Source organism: Nelumbo lutea, chromosome 6, assembly GCF_056320005.1.
Source record: "Nelumbo lutea isolate HS-2025 chromosome 6, American lotus-T2T, whole genome shotgun sequence".
NCBI lineage: Eukaryota > Viridiplantae > Streptophyta > Magnoliopsida > Proteales > Nelumbonaceae > Nelumbo > Nelumbo lutea.
The window spans coordinates 58,155,357-58,181,116 of record NC_142689.1 but is presented as its reverse complement, the minus strand read 5'-3'; the positions used below and the strand labels follow the sequence as shown (position 1 = coordinate 58,181,116).

At 35.3% G+C, this 25,760-nt stretch overlaps 1 protein-coding gene across 3 annotated transcripts; it reads right to left on the bottom strand.

The window, feature by feature from the left end:
* Positions 1–5,017: 5,017 nt before the first annotated feature.
* On the bottom strand, positions 5,018–25,509 carry LOC148849059 (uncharacterized protein At4g18257-like). 3 transcript variants are annotated; one of them, XR_016100350.1, is made up of 5 exons: positions 24,891–25,509; positions 21,509–21,829; positions 20,858–21,058; positions 5,312–5,392; positions 5,018–5,220 (listed from the first exon to the last, which is right to left on the bottom strand). XR_016100350.1 is itself a non-coding variant. In XM_088948330.1 (4 exons), exons 1-3 carry the CDS (start codon positions 25,157–25,159, stop codon positions 20,884–20,886), a joined length of 765 nt encoding a protein of 254 aa, XP_088804456.1. In that variant the 5' UTR covers positions 25,160–25,495; the 3' UTR covers positions 20,455–20,728; positions 20,858–20,883. The 3 variants fall into 3 exon arrangements, 2 of the variants coding, with proteins under 2 accessions (XP_088804456.1, XP_088804455.1); XM_088948330.1 differs by lacking the exons at positions 5,018–5,220; positions 5,312–5,392 and adding an exon at positions 20,455–20,728 and having other exon boundaries at positions 24,891–25,495; XM_088948329.1 differs by lacking the exons at positions 5,018–5,220; positions 5,312–5,392 and having other exon boundaries at positions 20,455–21,058; positions 24,891–25,496.
* Positions 25,510–25,760: the final 251 nt, after the last annotated feature.

The following is a 25,760-nucleotide window of genomic DNA, read 5'->3' as shown; positions in this document are numbered from 1 at the left end:
ACAACTTAAGCCCAACTCGCAGAAGTACCTTGAAGCAGCCCAACTCGAATTCAAGAGTCAAGAGTCCAAATCTCGAATGTAATCTCCAAGGAGAGAGTCTTATCATATCTAAAGTCTTGAATGTAATCCTAGAGAGATAAGAAGATTGAGATTAGATCATTAGATAAGAGATAGAATAGGATTAGTTCAAAGAAGATCAAAACTCCCTAAAAATAAGATGATCTCCTAGAAGGAGTTGGAAAGCAGCCCTCTCCTTTGGCTATATAAAGAGGGGGGCAAACAAACTCTAGCATCACTCACTCATCCCAGATCCAAGAGATCATCAAGAAGAACAAGAAGCTCAAGAAAGCAGTTCGGCTATGGAGAAGCAAAGCATGGATATTGCGCAGATCATGAGCAGCTAAGCTTCTTTTTCTGGTTCAAGGGGGGAGGTTCGATTATGTCATTGTGAGGTTCTGTTATTAATTTATTTTCTTGCTTTTTAATTCAAGTATTCATTGATTCTTGTGCATATTTTTATTGGATGTTAATGTTAATTAGTTTGACAAATAGAATTAATGTTGATTTTCCTACTGCTATCCATGATTTCGGTGATCCGTAATTGTCACGAATAATGGTACAAGTAGCAATTAGGTTGATATCTTTTTGGGTCAATTGTTTGTGACAGCCTTTGACCAATGTTTTAACATGGTTCAACCTAAAGGAATCGATGGAACAAGATTCAGTAATTGCAGCTATCTCAATTATTGTTATTTTGGTTTAACTATTTTCACAAATCTTAATACTATCACTGTTTAACATGGACGCTATCGTACCTAGTTGAGTGGTGATAAGTGTTGATCGAATGCTGGGTTTGGTCAACTGAATTAGGAAAACACAAGGTTTATTATGGCTATCCTAATAAATCTAAGGTTAAATGCTTGAATTGCAAGATTGCTGAATTTTACCTAGGATCGATGACCAATCGATTCAACCTGAACCCTTGAACTAGAATTCGGTAAGACTGATTTTTTCTTGTTCGTTTAGTTTGTTATTGCTTTCTTATTCTTTTAAATTTTAGTTATTAAATTTTCCACTCAATTACTTTATCCATTCGGCTAAGAGATTACTGATTTGCTCCCTGTGGGATTCGACCTAGACCACTTCTTATCGCAATTATTTAATTGTGGGACTAGTACTAATTTTAAGGGCTTCGACAAACCCGTTAATGCTCAATGAATTAATTACCTAAATGATGGCCACTCTCAAGATGTCACCATGGAGACCAATAGTGATGGCTCCTATCACCATGGTTGCAAGTCCTGCAATAAATCGTAGCACCATACTAAAAAATTTTAGGGTTGGACCACAAGCAATCAACTTCTCCTGCAAGAAGAAGACATAGTCATCGGATTATACAAGAAACTACTAAACTAATTGAATTAAAACTTGTCATAAAAATATGTGTCCATGGAAATTAAATTTGACTGATCTATATTAAACATGGCCATGCCCATTTAATTTAGTAGTTTCTTGTATATTAGCCACTAATCCAATATATATACCACCTAAAGATATATTAGCCACTAATCCAACCAATGCTATGCCAATGAGACTAGCATATGTATTAGGATTCAAAACCAGCTTTAGCCACGCAATCTTCATTACAAACCTCAAGCCAACCTAGGTTGACCTCAAGTCAAAGCCAATTAAGGTTGACCTAACCCTGACCTAATAAGGTTGGATCAAGGTGTATTTAGCACTTAGCCCTACCTACTACCATCCCTACAATATATGATTAACATTGTCTTTCCTTCTATACTTTGCAAACTTACAAGACTATATTGGGTTGGTATTCTCCTTAAGTTTTTATTACTACTAATTTTATTTAGGAGGTTTTTTTTTTACATAAAAGATGCAAGAGCCATTACTTGGTCTTTATTGACATCAGTGTTTTGAAAGGGCAGCACATGAGTTCTTTTTAATATTTATTGTTCAAGAAAAGATAAAATACATACAAACAAAACCTTATTGACAAAGGTTTTGGAGATCAATGCAAGATAGAATTCTTAGAGAAGATTAGATGCATCACGTAGATCCAAAAGTCTAAGAATTGGTGCTAGGGATAAATAGTTATATGGTGTTTCAATGGGTTGGCATGTATGATGGTGGCTCACATATTTAAACAAGTTAGGAAGAAAACAAATTCTATTCTTTAAGAATTAGCTTCTTTTAATATTAAGGGTTATATTCAAATAATTTATCAAATCTGATCATTAACATTCAAACATAATAAAAAGAGGCTTCTCCTACTTGACCTACATCATTATGTTGTGTGAACATGCCAACAATGTAGATTCTTTTTGACGTATCAATGTAGCACATGGAATGTGAATGCAATGTGCAAAATCCCATATATGTGTCAAACATGATATCTACATATTAGCATAAAATTGGGAGAATATTAAACAAGTAACCAACCTCAAGATGCCTCTTCCTCTATCTATCTATCTACTTATCTATTTATCTATCTACTTATCTATTTATCTATCTATATATCTATCTAATTTCTCCAACTCCTTTTCTTTGACCCAAAATAAAACCATCTATTGAACAAAAAAACTAAATTAAGAAATTAAAAAACTTCTTCCATCACTTAAATCCTCAATGTTGTATTGGTTTAACTTGCAAACAAAAACATTTATCCGATTAAAATAAATTTCTTAACTATAATATAAAAACTCATTGATAAAATTACACTCAAAATTATATATCTTACATATAGAGATAGCCAAGGAACATTTGCCCCAACAATTGTTCCAAATGTTCTAACTAAGCCATATGGACGAATAATTAGTTGTTTTGGCAAAATTGGGATAGTAATAATGACCTCATACCATCATTGACCAAGTGTTTGAGGCCCTACAATTTTTTATAGATCTAAGCTAACTATTCCTTTTGCCACAAGAGTTTTGTGGTTTTCAATAAAGCTTAACAACTTCATAACCTTATTATAGATGAGACATTTATATGTCAATTTAATGAAAAACTAGCATCTTATCAGTTATTAAAATAATATATAAAATAGCGTATAGCAGAATATATTGTGATTCAATGTTGAAACAATTGCCACTAAATTGAGAGAAGGGAATAAATGAATAATGGCTTTATAGTTGAAATGAATTCATGGGGTCCTAATTTAGACATAAGGAAGACTATTAATAACATTATATATGTGTGTGTGTGTGTGTGTGTGTGTGTGTGTGCATAATAAAGAAACATCAATAAATTAAGATGTTGAAAAATGAAACTTGTCTACTTTGCATCATAGAGATGAAATCCTTCATTTGATTTCACATGGATGACATCTCCTCCCTTAAAGTAGACATTACCATCTTACCTTCTTTACATTTTTAGATGATCTTGCCCACTCCTTAGCCTTTCTTTTAACCTCATCCACTTCTCTCAACAGCACTGAATACTTATCATGACTTATAATAATAGATGGAGTCAGACCTAACCCAAGCCCACGTACTTAACCACAATGCTCTTCTCCCATTACACTAGAATGAACATCTTTTGTGAGAGCCATTTGCCCCACTCGAACTCCCCGACTCTTGAGCCATAAAATTTTGCATTTTATTCTATACAATGAAAAAATGATGTGTTTATAAGAACTATTTAAAATTAATAATATTAAATAAAAATCCACAAACTAAATAATTAAATATATCTATACTACTTAAAAAAGCACGAATGTCCTTAGAGTATTTTTGGAGTTTTCTGAGGACAAAATTTACCCCTGCAAATATACATTTATTGATATGTAATTGAGGGCAAAAAAGTAATATGTGATTTTTTAATTAAATTAAAAACAATGAGTATTTACGTTTCCGTCTATATTATTTTTAATGTGTATTGTAACTAAAAATGATTTGCAGGCCTGCAACACTCATTCCAGTTGAATAAAGGCATTGAAGCATTAATTCGAGCTCAACCAAACCAAGCCAGGTTGTGTTTTTACTTTTATCGATTGTTTTGCAACTGAAGTTCAGTAATTTATTATGGGTCGGTCTAACATTCGAGCTCAATCAAAATAAGCAAGATCGTATTTTTATTCTTATCGATTATTTTGCAACTAAAGTTCAACAATTTATTATGGGTCAATTTGGCATTCAAGCTCAATCAAACAAACCAAGATCATGTTCTTATCAGATTTTGATGATTGTTTTGTAACAGAAGTTTGCATTCATTCAAGCTCAATCAAACCAAGCAAGATTGTGTTTTTTATTTTTATAAATTGTTTTGCAACTTAAGTTCAACTATTTATTATGGGTTGATTTGACATTCGAGCTCAACAATTTATTATGGGTTGATTTGGCCTTCGAGCTCAAGCAAACCAACCAAGATTGTGTTCTTATCAAATTTTGGTGATTGTTTTATAATAGAAATTTGGAAATTAATTGGTTGATTGGTTAATTAATAACACTACCACTTCTCAATGATTTGGTGTGCTTTGTCTATTCATGTTCGTAATACAACGACGATTGTCCTATGTTTGTTCATGTTTGTAACCGAACCAATGCACATACCTTTTCTATTTTCTATGTGTAGTTATCTCTTTGAATGTGCTACAACTAATAAATGCCTGCAATTAAAAGGTTCACAAATGGATTCTATAAATATAGGTTCTTGGAAAGTGATTCTGATAGAACATAAAAAGCACCAGAGGAAGAATAGGTGAGCTTCTTTGCTCTTTCAGAACTTTCTCAATTTTATTTTTCAATTTATGAATCCAATATAGTGTATATATTGTGATGAAATTAGGAGTTCTTGAGCTTTTTCATTGTAGGCTTGGACATTGTTTCTTCTATCAAAGCTCATTTTATTGATTGGTTCTATCAAATTGTTTATGGATTTATCAATTAAACATATTACAACTTGTTTTGGTTCAATATTCAAACCAAACCTATTAAAGGGTTTGATCCTACTTCAACGGTGTTCAATGCAATCTATCTATAGGAGAAAACAAGCACTCTTAAATATTAAATCTACCTACTGAATCTGGTTGAATTGTGCATAACAGGTCCATTTGACCTGGTTAGGACATCTCTTGGTGAATACAATGCAAAACATCCTTAGGGTGTAGTTATCTGTTGTCTTGACATCCACATGAGCCTCAATCAATGTCTGCCACTTTCACACCAAAGACCTCAACTTATCTGTGGTGAAATCCATCCCCTGAATTATCCTAACTCTGTTAGAATCTTATTATTTTTCAATTTCCTAGAACATATTAGTTATAAATGAAACCACAAATGCGTATATTTACCCAAAAGTTAGTAAGCGCATTCCTTCCATGGACATCCTCAGCCTTCAGCCAAATCTTCTTGTAGGATTGGTCATCATCAGCCTGCACACCAGCAAGAGAAATCTTAAGCACTCGGTGTTTGAGTCCTTCAAAAGAAATTAGTAGAGATAAAAGAAAATTGTAAGACTACAAGTTGCCTGTGTAAATGGTAGATGTCATAGTCTTCCAAAAGCACATAAAAATAGGATAAAAAGAAAACAAATACTAAGCTATGTTAGGAAGTGAAATGGGATTTCCCATTTTTATAATCCTGTTAGAAATGACTGCAGAGGAAAAAAGAACTACAAATCTAGAAGTCTAGGAAGCTAGCTACAAAGTTTTTTAAACCAAAGTAGCAAAAGGGTTATCTTTTAATTCATTATTTTTGAAACCTTTTTTATTCTGTTAATTATCAAAAAAATAAATCGGTAACCATGATAGGTAGGACCAACCACTGAGTACAAATTTCCAAAAAGTAAAATATAATGCCAATCCTTGGTCAAATTCAAAAAATAATTTTTTTTTAAGTAGAAATTACTGATTGTAGATTTAGATGAATTCCTTATGAAGAAAAAGAAGAAGAAGATGAAGAGTTTCAGCAGTAGAGAAGAAAATAGTAGAAAGTCAACTAGAATTAAATTAGATCTGGCCGCCTACCCTTCATTATAATTTATACTTAACTTAAAGAATAAGATATTACAAGAATGCCATTAGTAGGGCAGCTACTAAAGTAGTTGAACAGTCACAACTTAATAACGTAAACTAATGGGCCTAAATCCCAACAACTTCCTAACTTAATAACTTAAAATAAGAATAAAAAACAAATGGTCCCAATAATTAGAAACCGACCCAACTCAACACTCCCCCTAAAGTTGGGAGTAAATGTCACACATTCCCAACTTGCGTAGATCATGCTCCAACTTGTTCATTGCAACACCTTTTGTGAGAATATCAACAAGTCACAGATCAGAAGCAATGTATGGAAGATAAACTTCCCTAGAAGTCACTCTTTCTCTGATAAAATGTCTATCCACTTTAATATGCTTAATTTAGTCATGTTAGACTAGTTATGGGTAATGTTAATTGCTGCCTGATAATCACAATACAATATCATAGGTTCTTCTGCTTATACACCAATTTCTCCTAATAGGGAACAGATCCAGAGAAGTTCTAAAACTCTATATTCCATAGCCCTGTATTCAGCTTCAGCACTTGATCTTGCCACCACTATTTGTTTCTTATTCTTCCACGAGACAAGGTTACCCTCAACAAGGGTGCATACTCCTGAAGTGGATCTCCTATCATCAAGGCATCCTCCTGCCCATTATGCATCTGTATAAGCCTCTAGTTTCAATTGTCCATAATTAGTAAACAATATGGCTCTGCCCGGATGTCCTTTTAGATAAGCAAAATCCTTTTAACAGCCTCCCAATGCTGGACTCGTGGAGCATTCATGTATTGACTTACCACACTTATTGCATAGGAAATGTCTGGTCTTGTTATACACAAGCATAGTAGTCGATCCACAAGTCTTTGATATCTCCCAATCTCCTTTTCTAGCTTACCTTCTGATGCATTGATTCTATGGTTATGATCAATAGGTGTATTGATTGTCTTTGTTCCAAGCTTCTTTGTTTCTTGAAGAAGATCCAAGACATACTTCATCTAAAAGATAAAAATTCAATGTTTTGATCTTGCAACTTAAATGCCTAAGAAGTATCTCAGTTCTTTAAGATCATTAATTTCAAATTCTTTATGTAGATTCTTTTTTAGACAATCAATCTCACTTAGGTCATTCCCCATGACAACAATATCATCCACATAAACAATTAGGACTGACACCAAAAATCCACTTCGCTTTAGAAACAAGGTATGATCGGATTGAGTCTGAGTGTAACCAAAAGCAATCATTGTCAAACCATGATCTAAAAGATTGTTTTAAGCCATAAAATAACTTCTTAAGCCTGCATACCTTTCGCTTTTCAGCACCATTGTAGAAGCTAGTAGGAAGATCTATATACACTTCCTCTTGCGGATCCCCATTAGGAAAGTATTTTCACATCAAGTTGAAACAAGGGCCAAGAGTATGTGGCAGCAAGAGAAAGAAGTATCCGAATAAAGGTCATCTTTGCAACTGGTGCAAATGTCTCTAAGTAATCAATGCCATAAGTTTGTGTGTACCCTTTTGCAGCAAGTCTGGCCTTGTACCTTTTTGTACTTCCATCTACCTTATATTTAACTGTATAAACCCATCTGCATCCAACAGTCTCCTTGCCCTCTAGTAGGTCCATAATGTTCCATGTTTGATTCTTAACCAAAGCTTCCATCTCTTTTTGCATAGTTGTCTTCCACTTAGGTTTAGAGAGAGCCTCACTAACACCCTTAGGTATAAACACTGAATCAAGAGAGGAATGAAAAGCACGGTAGGAAGGAAAAAGTCCACTGTAGGATAAGTACTGTGAAATACAATGAGCAGTACACTTTCTCTTCCCTTTTCTGAGAGCAATAGGAAGATCTAGATTATCTGTAATAAGATTAGTAGAATCAATGGGAACTAAAATAGTAAAGGGATCAAGAGGAATACCTGAATGCATGTTAGTTGAATTTGGAGTCTCTAAGGAACCAATAGGAAGTGATGTGAGTATTGTTGTAGTGGAATCAACCTCCCTGTGAAGTCTCTATTGTAAGTAATGCTGAGAAACATGACACAAAGGAGGTGGTAAGGTAGTGACACAGGAGGGTCAAACATAGGAGTAGACATAGGAATTGTGAGAGGAATAGACTACTGACTCACTTTCCCAAAACACTTCCCCTAAGAAGGATTCTTTGAGAAGATGTATGTGGACTCAATAAATGTGACATCCATAGTAACATACCGACTTCTAGAGACTGGATCATAGTAGCAGTACCCTTTATGATTTTCTGCATATCCAAGTAAGATACACTTCTTTGCCTTGGGATCAAGCTTCGAGCGGTGAGGACCAAGTATATGTGCAAAGCAGACACACCCAAACACCTTAAGAGGAATATGAAACATCTCCCCCTCAGGAAAAATGATACTGGATTGGGTGTTGTATCCAAGTATACGAGAGGGCACCTTGTTAATCAAATATACTATTGTGATGACTGCATCACCCCAAAACCAAACTAGAACTGTAGATATGATCATCATGCTTCTTGCAATCTCAACAATGTGTCTATTCTTCATTCTTTCAACACCATTATACTATGAACTGTAGGAAAAACTGCTCTGATGGACAACACTGGCGTGTTGTTATAGGCACCCAAAAATAAAACCTATACTCCTAAAAATAAATGCAATAGTGCGAGTAAGGATCGTTCCCATTGAGAGTATTTAACCTTAATTATGTGATGCGTTAACAAAGATGGAGGGGGGGTTGTATGTAACGAAAAATAGAATTAAAACAAGGAAAATCAGAATTAAAAAGAATGAAATTCAAATGGAAAATAGGGCAATTCAGAGGGCTGAAATTAATCAAAAGAACGAATGTTGGTCTAAGTCAACATCCACCATCAGAATTTTCACCACTGCTCATCGATGCAGAGATAAATCAATTCAGGCTTTGAATATTCATCATAGAAATTATTTTCCTGTATCGCCCTATCATAGTTAATTAGAAAACAAGCGATCCTCTTAACCCTTACTACTAAACAACCCCTAAACAAGCATTAAAGATTTAATCAAGCAATAGCCTTAAGCATTAGAGATCGATGAAGCTAAACAACACAAGCACAAGCGATTGCATTTAATTCAGTCGAGTGTTCTTCCTAAGATCCTAGTTGCTTCGCAGATTGAAGGGGTCAAACAATTACGGATCTGATATCTAATATAGCAGTAGATTATAACGAATAATAAACTAGTAGGCCTCCTAGCAATTAGACAAAACAATTATGAACATAAACATAGAAGAACATTCGATATTCAAAGCATGAATCAAACAATAAAAATCAAATTAGATCTCACAGTTTTGTTGATTTTGAGGCTTCTATTTCTTTCAACTAAGTATTAGAATTTAGCCAAGCATGGTCATGGTGAAAACTCCAGAAAATCAGAGAAGAGAGAAGAGAAGAGAAGAGAGGTGTGGCAGCCCTAGGTCTGATTGATTCTTTCTTCTTTTTCCTCTTCTTTTCTTTCTTCCTACTTCCCCCTAGAGAAGCCTACAAAATCTCCTAAAATTTCTCTAGATAACAGTTTCCAACACTGACTCATCAAGAAAAATATCAAAGATAAGATAAAACAAAGTTCTTGTGTAAGTGGGAGATTAGTGATTTCGCATATGAAAACTTGTAGGTTAAGGAATGTTTCCAGCATGTCAGCAGTGCGATTACAGATACATCGGGCCCAATTTTGACGTCGATGCAGTCCGTATCCATCAAAACTCAAAACATGAAAGTTGTAGAATTTTTCCTTATCTTCCCAACGCATCTTGAATTATCTCAATCGAATTTTAGATGAGAGAGTTATTCTCAAATTACGACGCAATGCCGAAACTGTCAAGAATTATCTGATTATCCTTATTTTTCACTTAACGCCTCCTTTCGTGCCCTAAATCAAAATATAAGAATAATGAGTCCATTTAGGCACTAAATAGGTATAAAAGACTAAATATTAGGGGATGAAAGTATGATAATTTTCGTGTCTATTCTTCCTTTTTTCAACACCATTCTACTATGGACTGTAGGAAAAATTGCTCTGATGGACAACACCATATTCTAATAGATATGAAGCAATGTGTTTTTTCAAAATATTATCTGGCATTGTCTGATCTGAACACATTTATTCTTGTTCCAAACTGTGTTAGCACCATCTGATGAAATTGCCTCACCAAGGATGGTACTTCATCGCGGGATCTCATCAAGTAAATCTAAAAGTATCATAAGAAATCATCTATAAATAAGAGAAAATATCGATAACCTCTCATAGAAAGAACATGGTAAGATCCCCACACATCAGAATGAATAACATCAAAAGAAGAAGAACACCTTTTATTAATAGCTTTAAATGAATGTCTACAATGCTTTCCAAGTTGACAACCTTCACACTCTAGACTTGACAAACTAACAAACTCAAAAAGTTTTAGAAACAAAAGACTTAAAGAAGAAAAAGGCAAATGAACCAAACTATTATGCCAAAGCATAATCTAATCCACAGACCTTGACTCACTATCCCTACTGACATGATGACTCCGATGAGGAGGAAGCACATCCAGGAGGTAGATTCCATTCACTTTACAACCACTTCCAATCATCATCTTTGAACCCAGATCTCACAAGATACAATGACCAGGAGAAAAAAATTACTAAGTAGTTTAGGTTCTTAATCCAACTACTAACAGATAACAAATTAATGCTCAATCTGGGAACATGAATGACAGAGGGAAAGGAAACAGAATCACTAATCTTGACAGATCCCTTCCCAGTAATGGGAACATGGGATTCATCAACTGTGGAGACCCTATCTCTGTCAGAATAGAGTTGATAAGAGGAAAAAATAGTAGAGCTATGGGTCATGTGCTCTGAGGCTCTATAATCTATATTCCATTGATGTCACTCCTTACCTGAAGTAGAAACATAACTTGTAGTAACATGTGAATTACCTATGTGAATAAAGGAAGTAGAGTGAACTCCACCAGTTCCACTTGTATCTTCCTGTCCACCTATTGTTGAACTAGAACTAGCTGTATCCCACTGGTTTAGAAGCTGCCCATACCTCTCAAGTTCGACCCTTACTGCAGCAGCTACAATAGACTCTAGAGCAGTTATAGTAGGAGGGGCCGGAATATCACCAATGGCTGCCATGTGAGCATTTTACTTCTTATTGTTTAGTTTATTCAGCACAAGATGTGGGTAAAGCTTCTAGCAAGTATCTCTTGTATGTTTAGGCTTCTTATAGTAGTCATAGATCAAATCTTTTTTATCTTCTTTCTTGATTTCACTGCCACCTCGATCTCCACCTTGTTTAGGTCTCACAGTACTCATCATGGCTGACTGATCAAAAACAGGATTTTTCATCATCACATATCTCATACTCTCCTCTCCTGACACAAAAGCATATGCTTGGGAGATGGTAAAATTGTCCTTAGAAAGAAGATGCTGTCATGCAATATCATACTCAGGATTAAGGTTAGCAAGAAATTCAAACACCCTATACTTCTCTAGTTGTTTTTGATAGGTAGTTGCATCCTTAGTGGTTTCCCAAGCAAATGTCTCTAAATGGTCAATCTCCTGCCATAGGGTTTTAAGGGCTGAAAAATAAGCTACAATAGGTCTATCTCCCTGCCTTGTAGTAATAATCTGATTTCTCAACTGAAAGTCCTAGCAACATTCTCCTTCTATGAATAGGTTTTGCAACTCCATCCCATATTTCCTTAGTTGTATTTGCCCATAAAAATTTTTTACTTATATGGGGCAGCATGGATATATACAACCAAGTCATCACTATATAATTCTCCTATACCCACTGGGAGTTGCTAGTTTAAGGTTTCACTTCTTCACTAGTGATATACCATATTTTCCCATGAGCACCAATGGCCATCTTTGTTATGACCATTCTAAGTAATTTGAATCATCCAACTTAATTATAGTAATGGTTTCAGTCCCGAAAAGGTCTCAATCACCTCCTCTCATTAGTCTCTTTTCACTCTTGGGCTTATTTTCAACTCCGTGACCCTCCATGTTTTTCAAAAAGTGCAAAGAAAATAACTGTAATATGCAAGAATATCAAAAGAAACACTTCTAGAACCAACAACACATTTCAGGTGCCGTAGATAGTCCTCCCACAAAAGATTCATTTTCTGTAGGACAGGAGAAGAGAGAGAAGATAAGACAATAGTTAAACAATAAGGGTAGAGTTATCCAATTATCTAAACAGTAAGGGTAGTTTAAGAAATTTGCCCTAAATTTTATTACTTATGTGGTCCTTAAACCATGAACAAAACTCTCTATTATGAATCATTTTAAGATTATGCGATTGATCCCCAAGATGTTTCATTTCCATATGTTTTTTGTATGTAGTCGAACTTATAGGACAAAAGAGTCTAGGACAAAAAATAAACTTTGAGCAACAAAATTTAAACTTTATCTTTATTGATCTATACCAATAACTTATTGGATATAAGGAGTAATTGCATCACAATTGGTTTAAGACATATAGGTGAGCCTTCATAATTGTGTCTCTACCAAGTTCAAATGTACTTATTGGATATAAGGATTAATTGCATCCACTTCACACACTTCATCATTGGCCAATTCAATTTAAACTCAATTCCATGAAGATACCTTGAATAGAATGTCAAACATTCTTCTACTAGGTATCCCTCAGCTATACTTCTTTCAGGTCAAACTTTTATTTTGAGCATAAGATTTTAATGTTCGAAGGTGCTTACTCAAATAAAATTATCATTATATTATAAACATATCCAACATGGGTGTGAATAAAAGAAAGTAAAAAAATTAACCCACAAAATTAACCAAGCTAAGCTTACCTTTCTATAAGGTATATCCATTGATACCGAACTGGTCCAACTATCCTAGCCTCTTGAGCTAAATGGATAAGTAAATGCACTATTATATAAAAAAAAATGAAGGTGGAAAAATCCTCTCCATATTACAAAGTACTATTATAATATGAGATTCCAATTAAAGAAAATCACCTCCTTTTGCAATGCTTGAGTACAACTCTTAAAGAAGTTACATAGTTTTATTACAACTGGACTTACATTTTTAGGCAAGACTTTTCTTATGGCCATTGGAAGCAATTGTTGCATCAAGACATGACAATTATGATTTTATTAAGATTATGTTTTTTTGCTCGTATTATTCATGAAATATTAGATGCATATCCATCTAGGACTTTCACATTCTTTAAAACCCTATAAAGAATAGTTTTTTCATTCGTATTCATTATGCAACATGTTGAACGCAAGGTGGTTTGACTAGAACAAGAACTAAGCAATAAATGAAGTACCTTCCTTATACCCAAGCATTGTAAATCAAGACAGGGTTTCAAGTTATCCTTTGTATTTCCCTCAATATTCAATAGTGTTCTCAATAAGCTATCACATAAATTCTTCTCTATGTGCATCACATCTAGATTATGACTAAACAACAAGGATCGCCAAGATGGCAAGTTAAAGAATATGCTTTTCTTCTTCCAATTTAATTTCTCCTTTGAATTATCATTCTTCTTTCCATCCCTCTCACCAACAATTTCATCATTTTGACTAGGAGTGCTTTTCTTTTTTTCTTCCTCTCACCATCGGTTTCATCATTCTATAGAGGGGTGCTTCTCTTCTTCAAATTTAATTTCTTAATCATTGAGGTATCATTCCTCTTTTTCTTCCTTCCATCAACAACTTCATCTTTCTTCCGAAGTGTGAACATCAGGAATACACCTCCGACAATTCACTTCATGGACAAATGTATGGAGTCACCACCCATCAAAATAGATAACTGGGAGTGATGGGTCTCCCAGGATTGGATTTCGAAAATAAACTTGAATTGAATGGTGACTCCATAAGATTCGACCTGGACAATGTAGACAAACCTGGGTAAGATGAGAGAGAGAGAAAGGGAAGGGGTTAGGTACCCCTCTCTCTAGTCAATGTGAACACCATAATCCCTACTCGCATAGAAGATGTATTGGAGACGTGGACCCTCTAATATCTCAAAAGAGTTCTCACTTCTGCATTCACAGACTAATCCCCTTTTGGATGTAGGGGCTTGAGCAAAAGGATGAGAAATTGCTTCCTCACCCCTTTTCTATAAGAGCCCCCACCTTCGGACTCAGTTGAACCCCTTTTGCTGAATGGTTTGCAAAAAATGAACCCAATAAGCAAGAACAATAACTACAAAAAACAGTAAAGAGATGACTAGCAAATAAATGGAGAACGGATGACTAGAACAACAGTTGAAACTCTAAATGTAGATATGAAGTAATCGAACTATACCTCTTGTGGCGTGAAATGAGAAATGGTGATGCAAGAGAATGGGACAACTTGGCCTCTCGATGAACCCTCTTTAGCAATGGAACGTCTATTTGGGCTCTACTGGAAGTAGTTTTTCTTTTCAAATTTGACGAGGACTGAGACAAAACTTTTAGTTGCTTTTTCTTCTCTTAGAGCTCTCTCTCATAATCTTTTCTCCTCTCTTGATACTTTCGTCCAACCCTCTTTATTTTCTTCTCTCCTTCCTAGCTCTCTTTCTTTCTTACAGACCCTCTCTATTTTCTTCACTTAGAACTCTCTCAACTCTCCATTCGGTAGCTTCAGGCTTTCCAAAAGGAAAACGGCGAGAGAAAGAGACCCCCCCCATCTCAGCTTCTCTTTCAACCCCCTTTCTATTTGGAATAGTGCCTCCCATTTATAATGGGAAGGAAGGGGGGTTTTTAAACAAAAACTGAGAGAAAGGGATTCGTAAGGAATTGGTTAAGGGTACTTTTGGTAATTTGGTCAAGGGTATTTTGGTAATTTGGTTAAGGGGTATTTTTGGGCATTTAGTGAGGAGCAAATGATAGGTATTTTAGTAATCTTGAAAGAAGGGGAATTTTGGTAATTTTGAGAGAAGGGGTATTTTGGTAATTCAAGTACCCTGATCAAGGGTATTTTGGTAATTTTGGAATGAGGGGTATTTTTGGGAATTAGGCCAAGGGTAATTTTGAATGTAGGGGAAGGGATATTTTTAGGAAATTTGGCTTTGAAGGGTATTTTGGAAATTTGGTCAAGGGCATTTTGGGGTTTAGAATGAAGGGGTATTTTTAGGAATTTAGGGTATGAGAGGAATTTTTGGTGACTTGGAAAGACGGTAGTTTTGGGCATTTGGGAATTAGGTCAAGGGGTATTTGGTAATTTTTCAAGGGTATTTTGGGAATTTGGACAAGAGGTGGGGTTCATAATGGTTTATCAATGTTTGAGGGTGAATTGGGGGTTTAGATAAGGAATGAGCAAAAATCAGGTGCTGACACCGGGCTTTCCATCAACAACTCATTCTCTTTTCCATCAAATGATGTTTTATTACTATGAAAATTGTGGCCTTCGTGCAAAAATTGACGATGCCCCATATAGGGGTTGAAATGAATCGAGCTTTTCATGAGTTATTCAAACTCAACCATGTTTAGAGAATTGGACCTGGCATAGAACCGGAGAAGGGAGAGGTTCACGAGTCAGAGGTTCAACTAGGGTCGAACCGTGATGATGTGGCATATACATATATATATATACTACGGATCATATAACTATTATATAATACATTTTGTACCTTTTAATATATTTAAATATGATAAGTAGATGGTGATTTTTTCAATTTTAAAAGTAAATGACTAGGGTTTAAGTTTCTTAATTTATATTTTCTTTAAAATACGTGTATAATAAAGAGTCATTAATTAACACAAGTAATGAGGTGGACTAATAGTAATTAAGTGATATATTGAAATAAGAGGTCATGGTTTCAACTCTTACTAAACACATTTTAAAATTTCAGTTGATTAAGGGGCCTAGGCGATTTCACAAAACTGGGACCAATTCACCAGTTTTTTTATTAAACCAGCCAATCAAGTAGTTTTCACTGATTTTTTATCAAGTGTGGTTATTAGGGCATGATCGAATTAGTCAAGGTCATAAGTCACGATTCAACCAGTTCGACTAGTCAATTCGGTCTGATTTTCTAAACATTGAGCTCAACTTGTGAAAAGCTCGATTCAGCTCGGTTTTAACCAATCTTTGCGCTAAGCTCGAGTCTAAAATATAGGTTTGTTTGCTAATCAAGTCAAGCTCGAGCCTAGCGAAGCTTGGGCCGTGAGGCTTGTGAACTTAATCGAACCTAATATAATAATAATAATAATAATAATAATAATAATAATAATAATAATAATAATAATAATAATAATAATAATAAATCATTTTTATGATATGTATAATAATATTTTTGTATATATAATATTTTTTATATATAATAATAAATAATTTTTATAATTCTTATTTTTATATGTAAAATAAAACATTTATATATATAATAAATATTAAATATAATAATTTTATTTTTATATCTATTATAATAGTTACAACATCTAAAGAAAACAAGCAAAGGAAGAGAAGAGAAGAAGAAAGGTTTGAATGGAGAAGAAAGTTACTATTCACTCTCTTAAACTTAGGATTTTATATTATTGAGAGGAATTAAAAATACGCCCTCATATGGGTGCCCAAATACAAAAGAACAAAAAGAAAAAAAGATAAGAATACCCTTATATCCAAACAATCTCAACACTCCCCCTCAAGCTGACCATATATGTCGGTCATGCCCAACTTGTTTAAGTTCTTGGCAAACTTTGGATGATGAAGGCCTTTAGTGAAACAATCAGACAATTGGTCTTCTAACCTTACAAAGGGTAGGCAAATTTCTCTACTTGCTATCATTTCTCTTATAAAATGTCTATAAAATTCAATATATTTTATATGATCGTGCTGTATAGGATTGTGGGCAATGTTTATAGCTGCTTGATTGTCACAATAAAGTCTCATTGGAGTATCAACTTGGATTCCTATCTCGGCCAATAGGGCCTTCAACTAGAGTAATTTTGACACTCCATGGCCATTGCCCTATATCCTGCCTTAACACTGGATCGAACAACAATTGATTGTTTCAATGTTTCTTGCTTTTCCATGAAACAACATTACCTCCAACTAAGGCACAATAACTGGACGTAGATCTTCTATCATTAATAAACATTGTCCAGTTTACATCTATATAGGCCTCAACCTTTAGATGCCAATGATTAGAGTACAACATCCTTTTACCAGGACATTCCTTCAAATAGTCTAGGATTCTATTAACAACCTTCATGTGGGAGATTTTAGGCTCATGCATATATTAATTGACCACCCTTACTGCATATGATGTGTCAAGTCTAGTCGAACAGAGATAAAAAAAGATGGTCAACCATTTTTTGAAAGATCCCTTTGTCCAAAAGAATATCTCCTTCAATAGTACTCAACTTGTGATTGGGATCACTTAGAGTTTCTGTAAACTTGCATCGCAATTTCCTAATTCATGGAGAAAATCAAGAACATACTTTCTTTGACAAAGGAAGATTCCCTACTTGGGTCTTACAACTTCAATTTCAAGAAAGTACTTGAGACCACTGGGATCCTTAATCTCAAATTTTGAAATAAGAAATGACTTTAGTTGAGAGATACTTGAGATGGCATCCCAAATCAAACAATGCCATCAACATAGTTAATCAACCATTGACCTTCCTTATGAACAAAGTGTGGCTAATCTAAGACTTAGATAATCCAATATTCAAAACAACATTTCTAAATTTGTCAAACTAGGCACTAGGAGATTGCTTGAGGCCATACAAAGATTTCCTCGAACGACAAACTTTTCCTTCATTGTTAGGGAAGCTTACCTCAAGAGGTAAGTCCATATACACTTCTTGCATATCTCTATCAAAAAAATGCATTTTTCACATCCATCTGATATAAAGGTCAAAAGAAATGAGCAATAAGTGACATAATTACACAAATAGAATTCATCTTAGCAATAGGAGCAAAAGTTTATAGATCGAATTCCTTGCAAGGGTTTTTGCACATAAAACAAAAAAGTACAAGGATAGCGGGTCCCCTTGTCTAATCCCCTTAGTGGGTTTAATATCCTCAATTGGAGTTTCATTAATGTGTAAGCGATATAAGATTGTTTTGATGCATTCCACAACCCATAAAATCCATCTTTCGTGAAATCCACATTTTTTAAGAATTTTCTTTATGAACTCTCATTCAAGTTTATCATAAGCCTTTTCCATATCAATCTTACAGACCATAGATCTTGTCTTTCTTTTCTTTCTTTCTCATGGTATGTATCATTTCATGAGCAATAAGAATATTGGCATTTATATGAGGATTTGGAATAAAAGCACTTTGGTATGAAAAATGATTGAGTCCATCAAGTGTTTAATTCTGTTTACAAGGATATTAGAGATGATTTTATAAATAAACATTGCAAAGACTAATTGGTCTATAATCATTTACATTTTCCAGGTTTTTATTCTTTGGGATTAAGGTAATGTATGTTTGACTTACGGTCCCACATAACTTCCTATCATGGAAAAAAGATTTTACCACATTACAAATAGAATCCCCAATTATGTTCCAAAATTTCTTAAAGAAAATAAGATCAAAGCACTTCAAATATTTCTTCATTTATAACATCTCTAATGATTTGATTGTTTTGTTCCTCAGTAATACAGTCCTCAATGTCATTGATGAAATCATCAATACCATGTGTACCCTCAGAATTAAAAAGATCTTTGTATTTCTCCATGAAACATTCTGCTAACTCATTTTTGTTTTGGATCCACACCCCATCATCATTCTTGACTCCCTTAATTCTATTTGTATACCTTCCAATAGTGGCCATGGAGTGAAAAAATTGTTATTTTTATCACCTAACATTTTCCGTTACAAACGGGATCTCTGAGCCCAAAAGGCCTCCTCATAGGCTAGAATTTTGTCTAGTTTTTGCAGTGCAGCTTCCAAATTGAGAGATGGGACGCCATTTGGGTCATTGTTAATAGCTTTTTGGACTTGTTCTGTTCTGTTCGAAAGCTTCTTTTTCTTTTCAAAAATATTACCAAAAGTTTCCTTATTCCAACTTCTAAGTTCTGTCTCCAAATTATTCCTTTTTTTTTTTTACATACCGTAGCTCTTGATCAGTTTACCTCCACATTCCATGCATTTTCCAGTATATTGGAGATGTTTAGGTGGATGCACCACATTGATTTGATTCAAATCTGAACGGTCGGGGGCCATTCATCCTAGCAAATCAATTTCCTAAGATATTTGAGCATCCCAAAATTACCAAAGCATATGAGAAAAGGAGAAACTAATGGCTGAATCCAGATTAGAAGCTAACAGCAGTTTTTGAATTTGTGGCTTCTAATTTTTTTTCCAGCTGCTGTTTTAAAACCTCTGCAATTAGTAGTTTCATTTTTTCTGTCTGGAAATTATTAGTTCAGTCAACTATTATTTTTCTGTGTTTCTATTTATTGAGTTTTTATTTTTCTGGTTTTTATTTTAAGGAGTTTCTAGGATTCAGACGGAGGAAATCAATACACTCTGGCATTACAGACAGTGGAGAGAGTACCTGTTCTGTTTTTGAAAATTTTATGTTGCCTTCAATCAGGGTACCACCAATAACTCTAGCTTCGGAAACATTCAAGAACAAAGAAAGAAAAATAATAAGAAAAAGCTAGGTTGGAAACAAGATTTGAAGAAGAATAAACGAATGAGAGAAGAAGAAGAATCAAAATTGGTTGCACAAATCGTTCAAAATAGGTTGCATGAAATCACTGGTGGTCAGTCCGGTTGAACTAGACAAATCAAAATAACGGGAGTTTTGCTGTTACTTTGAAGTCAGTTTGAAGAGGCCGAGGGGGTTCATGTGATGCAAGTTCAATTTCTACCGGCATTCAAAGAATGATGACACCAGGGCATACCTAAAAGGGCCAAGCCAAAGCGTTATAGGTACACAGATGGCTTGAGCATGCCAATGGAAAGGAAGCAGGACACTATGCTGAATCCTGTATCTGGACCAAGGTAGAGGAGCTCTGCCTTGCTGATGGAGGAAAACCTTCTCAAGAAGTGAAACCCATGGCAAAGGAATTAGAGAAATTGGTCTCAGTTGCAGTTGCAGGAAAAAATAAGCAGTTGAGGAAAGATATGTTCTTTGATGAATCTACCCTTGTCAAGTGGTGGAAAAAACAGGACCCCCAGATCAGGTTGGTAGCTCCCATTATTGCGGGACTCGTGGACAGAAAGGAAAAGATCTCCCTTCTGCCAGTTAGGTTAGTTAGTTGTTGTACAACCATTGAAGCCAATTTATGTTCAGGTTAAATTCTTGTTCAGATAGAGACTGCCAAACTCATGTTACTACTGTATCACTTTAAATCATTGATCTGAACCTTCTACTGTATCACTGATAAATTGGTATGTTTTAATTCTCTGTGACCAAAGGAGCTAGTTCTGAAATGTTGGAGGGAGGCTTCATAGAATCATAACAAAATAATGGGGATAAGCTGCAACAATCTAGAGCAACATGTGAAACATCGACAATGTTGAGCAATTTCTTTCCAATTTTTATCAGCAACTTTAAAATATTAACTACCACGCTTTGTGGGTTTGAATACTATACATTATCAAAAAAAGAAAAAAAAAAGCTGTACATTAGATTCTACTTGAACTCAACTGCTTTCAGTTAGCCTTGAGATACAAAAGCCCATGCTCTGTAGTCTGTACGATAAAATATAAATACTTTGAAACTAGGCCGATGACAGTGCTACTGGAAGGCACCATTTTCAAAATTCCATGCAACAATCGGTTCTTTTTCCTAGAACAGACACCAAATGCATACATAATTCAAGAATGGAGCCAATTGAACGGTGTGCTACTGGAAGGCACCATTTTCAAAATTCAGTCAACATGGGTCACATATTTGGAGAGTCAGATCCATATATACCTTTCTTGCTGGATATAAGGCAGTTTCTATACTACCATTCTGTCATCTGTCTTTGATGCAGCTGCGTCTTTCAATTTCTCTAATTGTTTCCGGAGATATGCCTGCCTTAGTTTCTCCCTACGAGCTGTGGCTTGCTCTTGCCTATGCAACTTGAGCGCGGAAACCTTTTCTCTTGCTTTATTTGCCTCCTCATGAACCTCCCTGGGAGAGAACCATAAGTAAATTGTTAAAGAGAAATACATGATGTCAGTCATTGGGACTTCAAAGGGACTGTTACATCCACACAAATAGGTTAGAGTAAAAGATGAATGTTGTATTGGAGGATGTTTTAGTTATAAATTGATATTAAAGACCCATGCAAATGAAATATTTCATTTTGATTTTTATAGCATGCAAAGTGTGCCATCATGTGCTGTTATGAAAGTTTAACATATCTAAAATATCCATCTTAGGACCTACGAGTCTATCACAAATAGCATATTTAAAATGAAGTGACTTTTGATTTAAAAAAAGTCATTTCTTGTCTTGTTGAAATGGATCCATTTTAGTTTGATGACATCAAGTTAAAGAAAGCATTGGTGACTGCTATTCATATCCATCCATATTCAACTAATGCTGACATAGTATATACTTTATATCAAGAAACCATACCTTACAAAGCGCTTGTGTTCATCATTGTCTACTGTGCTAGCTGTCCGCCCAGGTCCTAAAGTTTTTGTGTTGAGCAGATAAGAAGCATCATTGTTGTCATCTTCATTCTCTACTGATACCCCAGGAGAAGCATCATGTGTCTGCAGCTGCTGTGACTCTTCCTGCACAAGGCTCTTGCGGAAAAAATCCACACAATACTTTTCCTTTTCTTCCTCATCTGAGAGCTCTCCCCTTGCAAGCTTTTCATATAGCTCAGCTTTCCTCTCTAATGCTGCATAGCTAGCTGATCCATCATTTACTGCTTTTAGCTCAAGCTTATCCCTGGAATTATTTAGCAGAAAAAATCACTTTATAATGACCAAGATTCAATTCAGTGGATGATAGAACATGTTCTATCATAATAAATGAAACATGTTTCATCATTTATTCAGTCTGTTGATTTTTTTTTTTTTTTTGAGAAAGAGGTAAGGTATTGTATTGAAATTTTACTGTAAAGAACAAAAAACATATGTCTGTCCAGTATTCTCCATGTACAGCCAGCAACTATACATAGAAGCCACCCAAAAAAACTAGTCTCTCAAGACCAAATACAAGAGACAATCAGACTCTGATATTAAATAAACAGTGTGCCATAATCAAAATACTAATGATATTGGATGTGTTTGAAGGAAACCTTGGCAGACAGCCAAGAATGCAGAGTAGCGATAGCCCAAACCCCCACATCATCTAAAGAACACAACTTTCCTCAAAAATCCTTCCATTTCTTTCTGCCCACAGAACCCAACACACTACATGAAGAATAGCACTCCGAAGCACCTTGCCCCTACCACTTAAGCCCAGAAACTTCCAGGAAAATAGAAAATCGGGCAGAGAGCTCGGCAAACACCAGTTGACACTCAGCAGGGAACAGAAATGACTGAAAAGTTTATGAGCAGCCTTACAGCGAATGAAAAGGTGATCAACAGACTCAACTTCCTTGTCACACATAACACAGATTAAAGAGTCCAGCACTAAACCTCTCTTGTTCAGCTGATGTGAGGGAGCAATACCTCTTTCCATGGAAAATCCTGAGAACCACCAGCAGACAGCTTCTTATAAAAGGACTTCACAGAGAAAATGCCATCACTAGACCATTTCTAGACCCTTTGAATCTTGCTGATTTGGTTGTGGATGTTGAGTCCGAAGTAGCTAGAACAGAACTAGCAGGTCTGAAATAGTGAAATCTCCTACACTGTTGTGATAATTCTCTTCCCAGCTGTTTCTAGATTCTTGAAAGGAAACACAAAAATATAGAACTAGGAGGACAGAGGCAACAAGCCCCAGTTTTACTACATTTTTTGTGTGGAGAGCTTCCCTAATTGACCTGTCCCAGGCCTTGAACTGGAGATTCTAAGGCAGGTTCTTTAGGGTGGTTCCCTAATTGAGCTGATTGGGAGATAGGAGTCCCTCCTACAAGAATATACTGGCTATATTAGGTTTTAGCTAGCTATAATTGGAATAGCTTGTTCTCAAACATGGACTATGTAGCCCTAGGAATATCTCTATTTGATCTCAAATGGATGAATGACATGCAATCTCTATGTGTCTACTGACAGAGTCAACAAATTTACAAACCATGAAAATTGTTCTGTTGATTTGATGTCTTAGAATCTACCAGGAGGATTGAAGATTGCACAGCCAGACTTTGTTTCACTCTCACAATCAATTTAGTTTTATCAAGATATTCACAAAGTGACATGCAATTTAGTGATTGAAAATTCCCATGCAATTTGTGAAGCCAAAGTCACAGGTACTCTCATTACTCCAAAGCATTTGACCTTTACTCTTTACCCCTTATGAGGATTAGGAATGCCATATTCTAACATTGATGTTTGCAATTTTTTGAAGTGAAGTCACAGGTACCTTCATGACCAGTTTTTATATTTCATATACTCCTCATAAACTACAAAGCATTTGGTCTTTACTCCTTACTTCTTATGAGGATTAGGCATGCCATATGCTAACACTGATGTCTGTAATTTGCGAAGCAAAGTCACAGGTACCTTCAGTTTTTATATTTCATGTTCGCCTCATAACTCCAATGCATTTGGCCTTTACCCCTTATGAGGATTAGGCAATGCCATATGCTAACATTGATGTCTGCAACAGGCTAGCCTGCATTCCCTTTTTTAAATCATTGGTTGCCTCATATTCTTTGGATCAACTCATATTTATAGGAGTACAACAGAAACTGCCTGTTGTGACTTGTTCAAGTAGTGAAGCTCTAGATATAAGACCTTCCTAGAATACTGCAGCTCCTCTACTAATCTGCTTCAGCCAGATACTCTATTTTGTGATTAAAGGAAATAAGAAATGCATCTACAAGACCATAAATCATCCATACAGATGGATTATCATTTTTTGGATCATTTCTTGATTTATGCGTGTCATTTTGGTTCTTGAGAAGTGGCACGAATAAATTATCTGCTACCTATCTGGTGCATTTGCTCCACGAATTTCTGATAAAGCCCCTAGACAAGAACTTGGTTTTGTAGGAGGAAAGCAGTGGCATTATACCAGAACCTAATGTTTGAGAAAGGATGGAGATCCTCACAGTACCTCAAGATAGAAAAATCTAGACATGAAGGTGGCACATTTCTTGGCCTATTTACCTTTAGGGCCCATTTGGTTCATGGGAATAGGGGTCTGGAATCAGGATCAGAATGACCCATTCTGATACCAATTGTTTGGTTGGGCAGAATCAGAATCCCATTCCCATTCCTGGTGGAATGGCATTCCCCTATTCGAGGGAATCCTTTGAGAATGAGATCCCATTTGATTCCAACTCCGAACCAAAGAGGCTATGGGATCAGATCATTCCAATTCCACTTCCGATTCCAGTTACCAGATGGACCCTTAATTTTCTTTATGTATTCCTGTTCTTCCAAGGGAATCTACTCTAGTTTCTTCATTTTTCCATAGTTAACATATGAGACCAAAACAATTCCGCTTCCAAAGGATTCAGATTCCGATTCCAGTTACCAGACGGACCCTTAATTTTCTTTATGTATTCCTGTTCTTCCAAGGGAATCTACTCTAGTTTCTTCATTTTTCCATAGTTAACATATGAGACCAAAATGGATTTTGGTTGTTGCTAAAATTCCTTCAGCTGCCTGTATGCATTTGGAGTATAGGTGTCCAAGAACTGCTCCTACTAAATAGAATTTTCTGACTCGAGCAATCAAATGATCAATATTTTCAATTATAAACGGACGAATAAAACACAAAATCTAGGCGGAATTCTAGCAAATTGCTTATTTAAGAAAAAATTGCAAGAGAATATAACCACCCACTAAAAGTAATTGAAGGAAAATCAAAAGAGGGAGACAGAAAGAGAGCTTACTTATTAGCTCGGGACTCAACGCCGGAATTCTTCTGTGCGAAGACATCATGGGGGACGATCTTTTTCTTGGCGCGGTGGAATTCGACGTCCGGGGCTAATTCCTTGGCTTTCTTGGCCTCTTCCTGGGTCTTGTAAAGCTGGGCCTTGAGCTCAAGGATGGAGGAGGCTCCCACACCTTCGATGGCCTTGTGTTTCTTTGGCATCACAGAAGATTCCGTTAGCCATCCCAGTGACTCCACCACCCTCTTATTCCTCCCCTCTTCCACCATCCTTCTCTCCTTCTTCTTCTTCGAATTAATTGATTCGATTATTCTCTCTTCAAAAATCTCCGTATGTAGATTATATGTAGAAGGAGAACTGGGGAAGACGACAGGTTCGATTATTGCCTCTTCAAAACAAATCTCTCTGTATCTCTGTGCAGGATAACTGGGGAAGACAGAGACGAGAGATTTTGTTTAGGGCAACTGCCCAAATACGAAGATTTTGTGTAGGGCAAATCTAAAGCTATGAGCAGAGTTAAAATAGGGATGTAAACGGTATTTGAAATTCCGATTTCGAACTAGATATTGGGATAAATATGAGCAACTTTTGAGCTCGATCACTCTAAAGGTAAGCATTCGGTTTATTCGGTTAAAAACTGAATCGAATAAAACGAAATTTTAAAAATCGAATTAAAGAAACAAAAATCGAACTAAAAAATAAAAATTGAATCGAAATCGAAATTTAGAAAAATCAAAATAACCAAAACCAAAATTTTTGGTTCATTTTTCAGTTATGTCGGTTAAAATCAATTTTTAATAATATATACTCTATTATATATATTATAATATATAATATATATTATATATTATAAAATATATATTATGAAAT

Coding starts and splice junctions, on each gene's coding strand:
- LOC148849059 (XM_088948329.1), bottom strand. CDS start 25,159: ATGGTGGAAGAGGGGAGGAATAAGAGGGTGGTGGAGTCACTGGGATGG. Junction 21,830..24,890: donor GTTGAGTCCCGAGCTAATAA/GTAAGCTCTCTT, acceptor AAATAATTCCAG/GGATAAGCTTGAGCTAAAAG. Junction 21,059..21,508: donor GAACACAAGCGCTTTGTAAG/GTATGGTTTCTT, acceptor GTTCTCTCCCAG/GGAGGTTCATGAGGAGGCAA.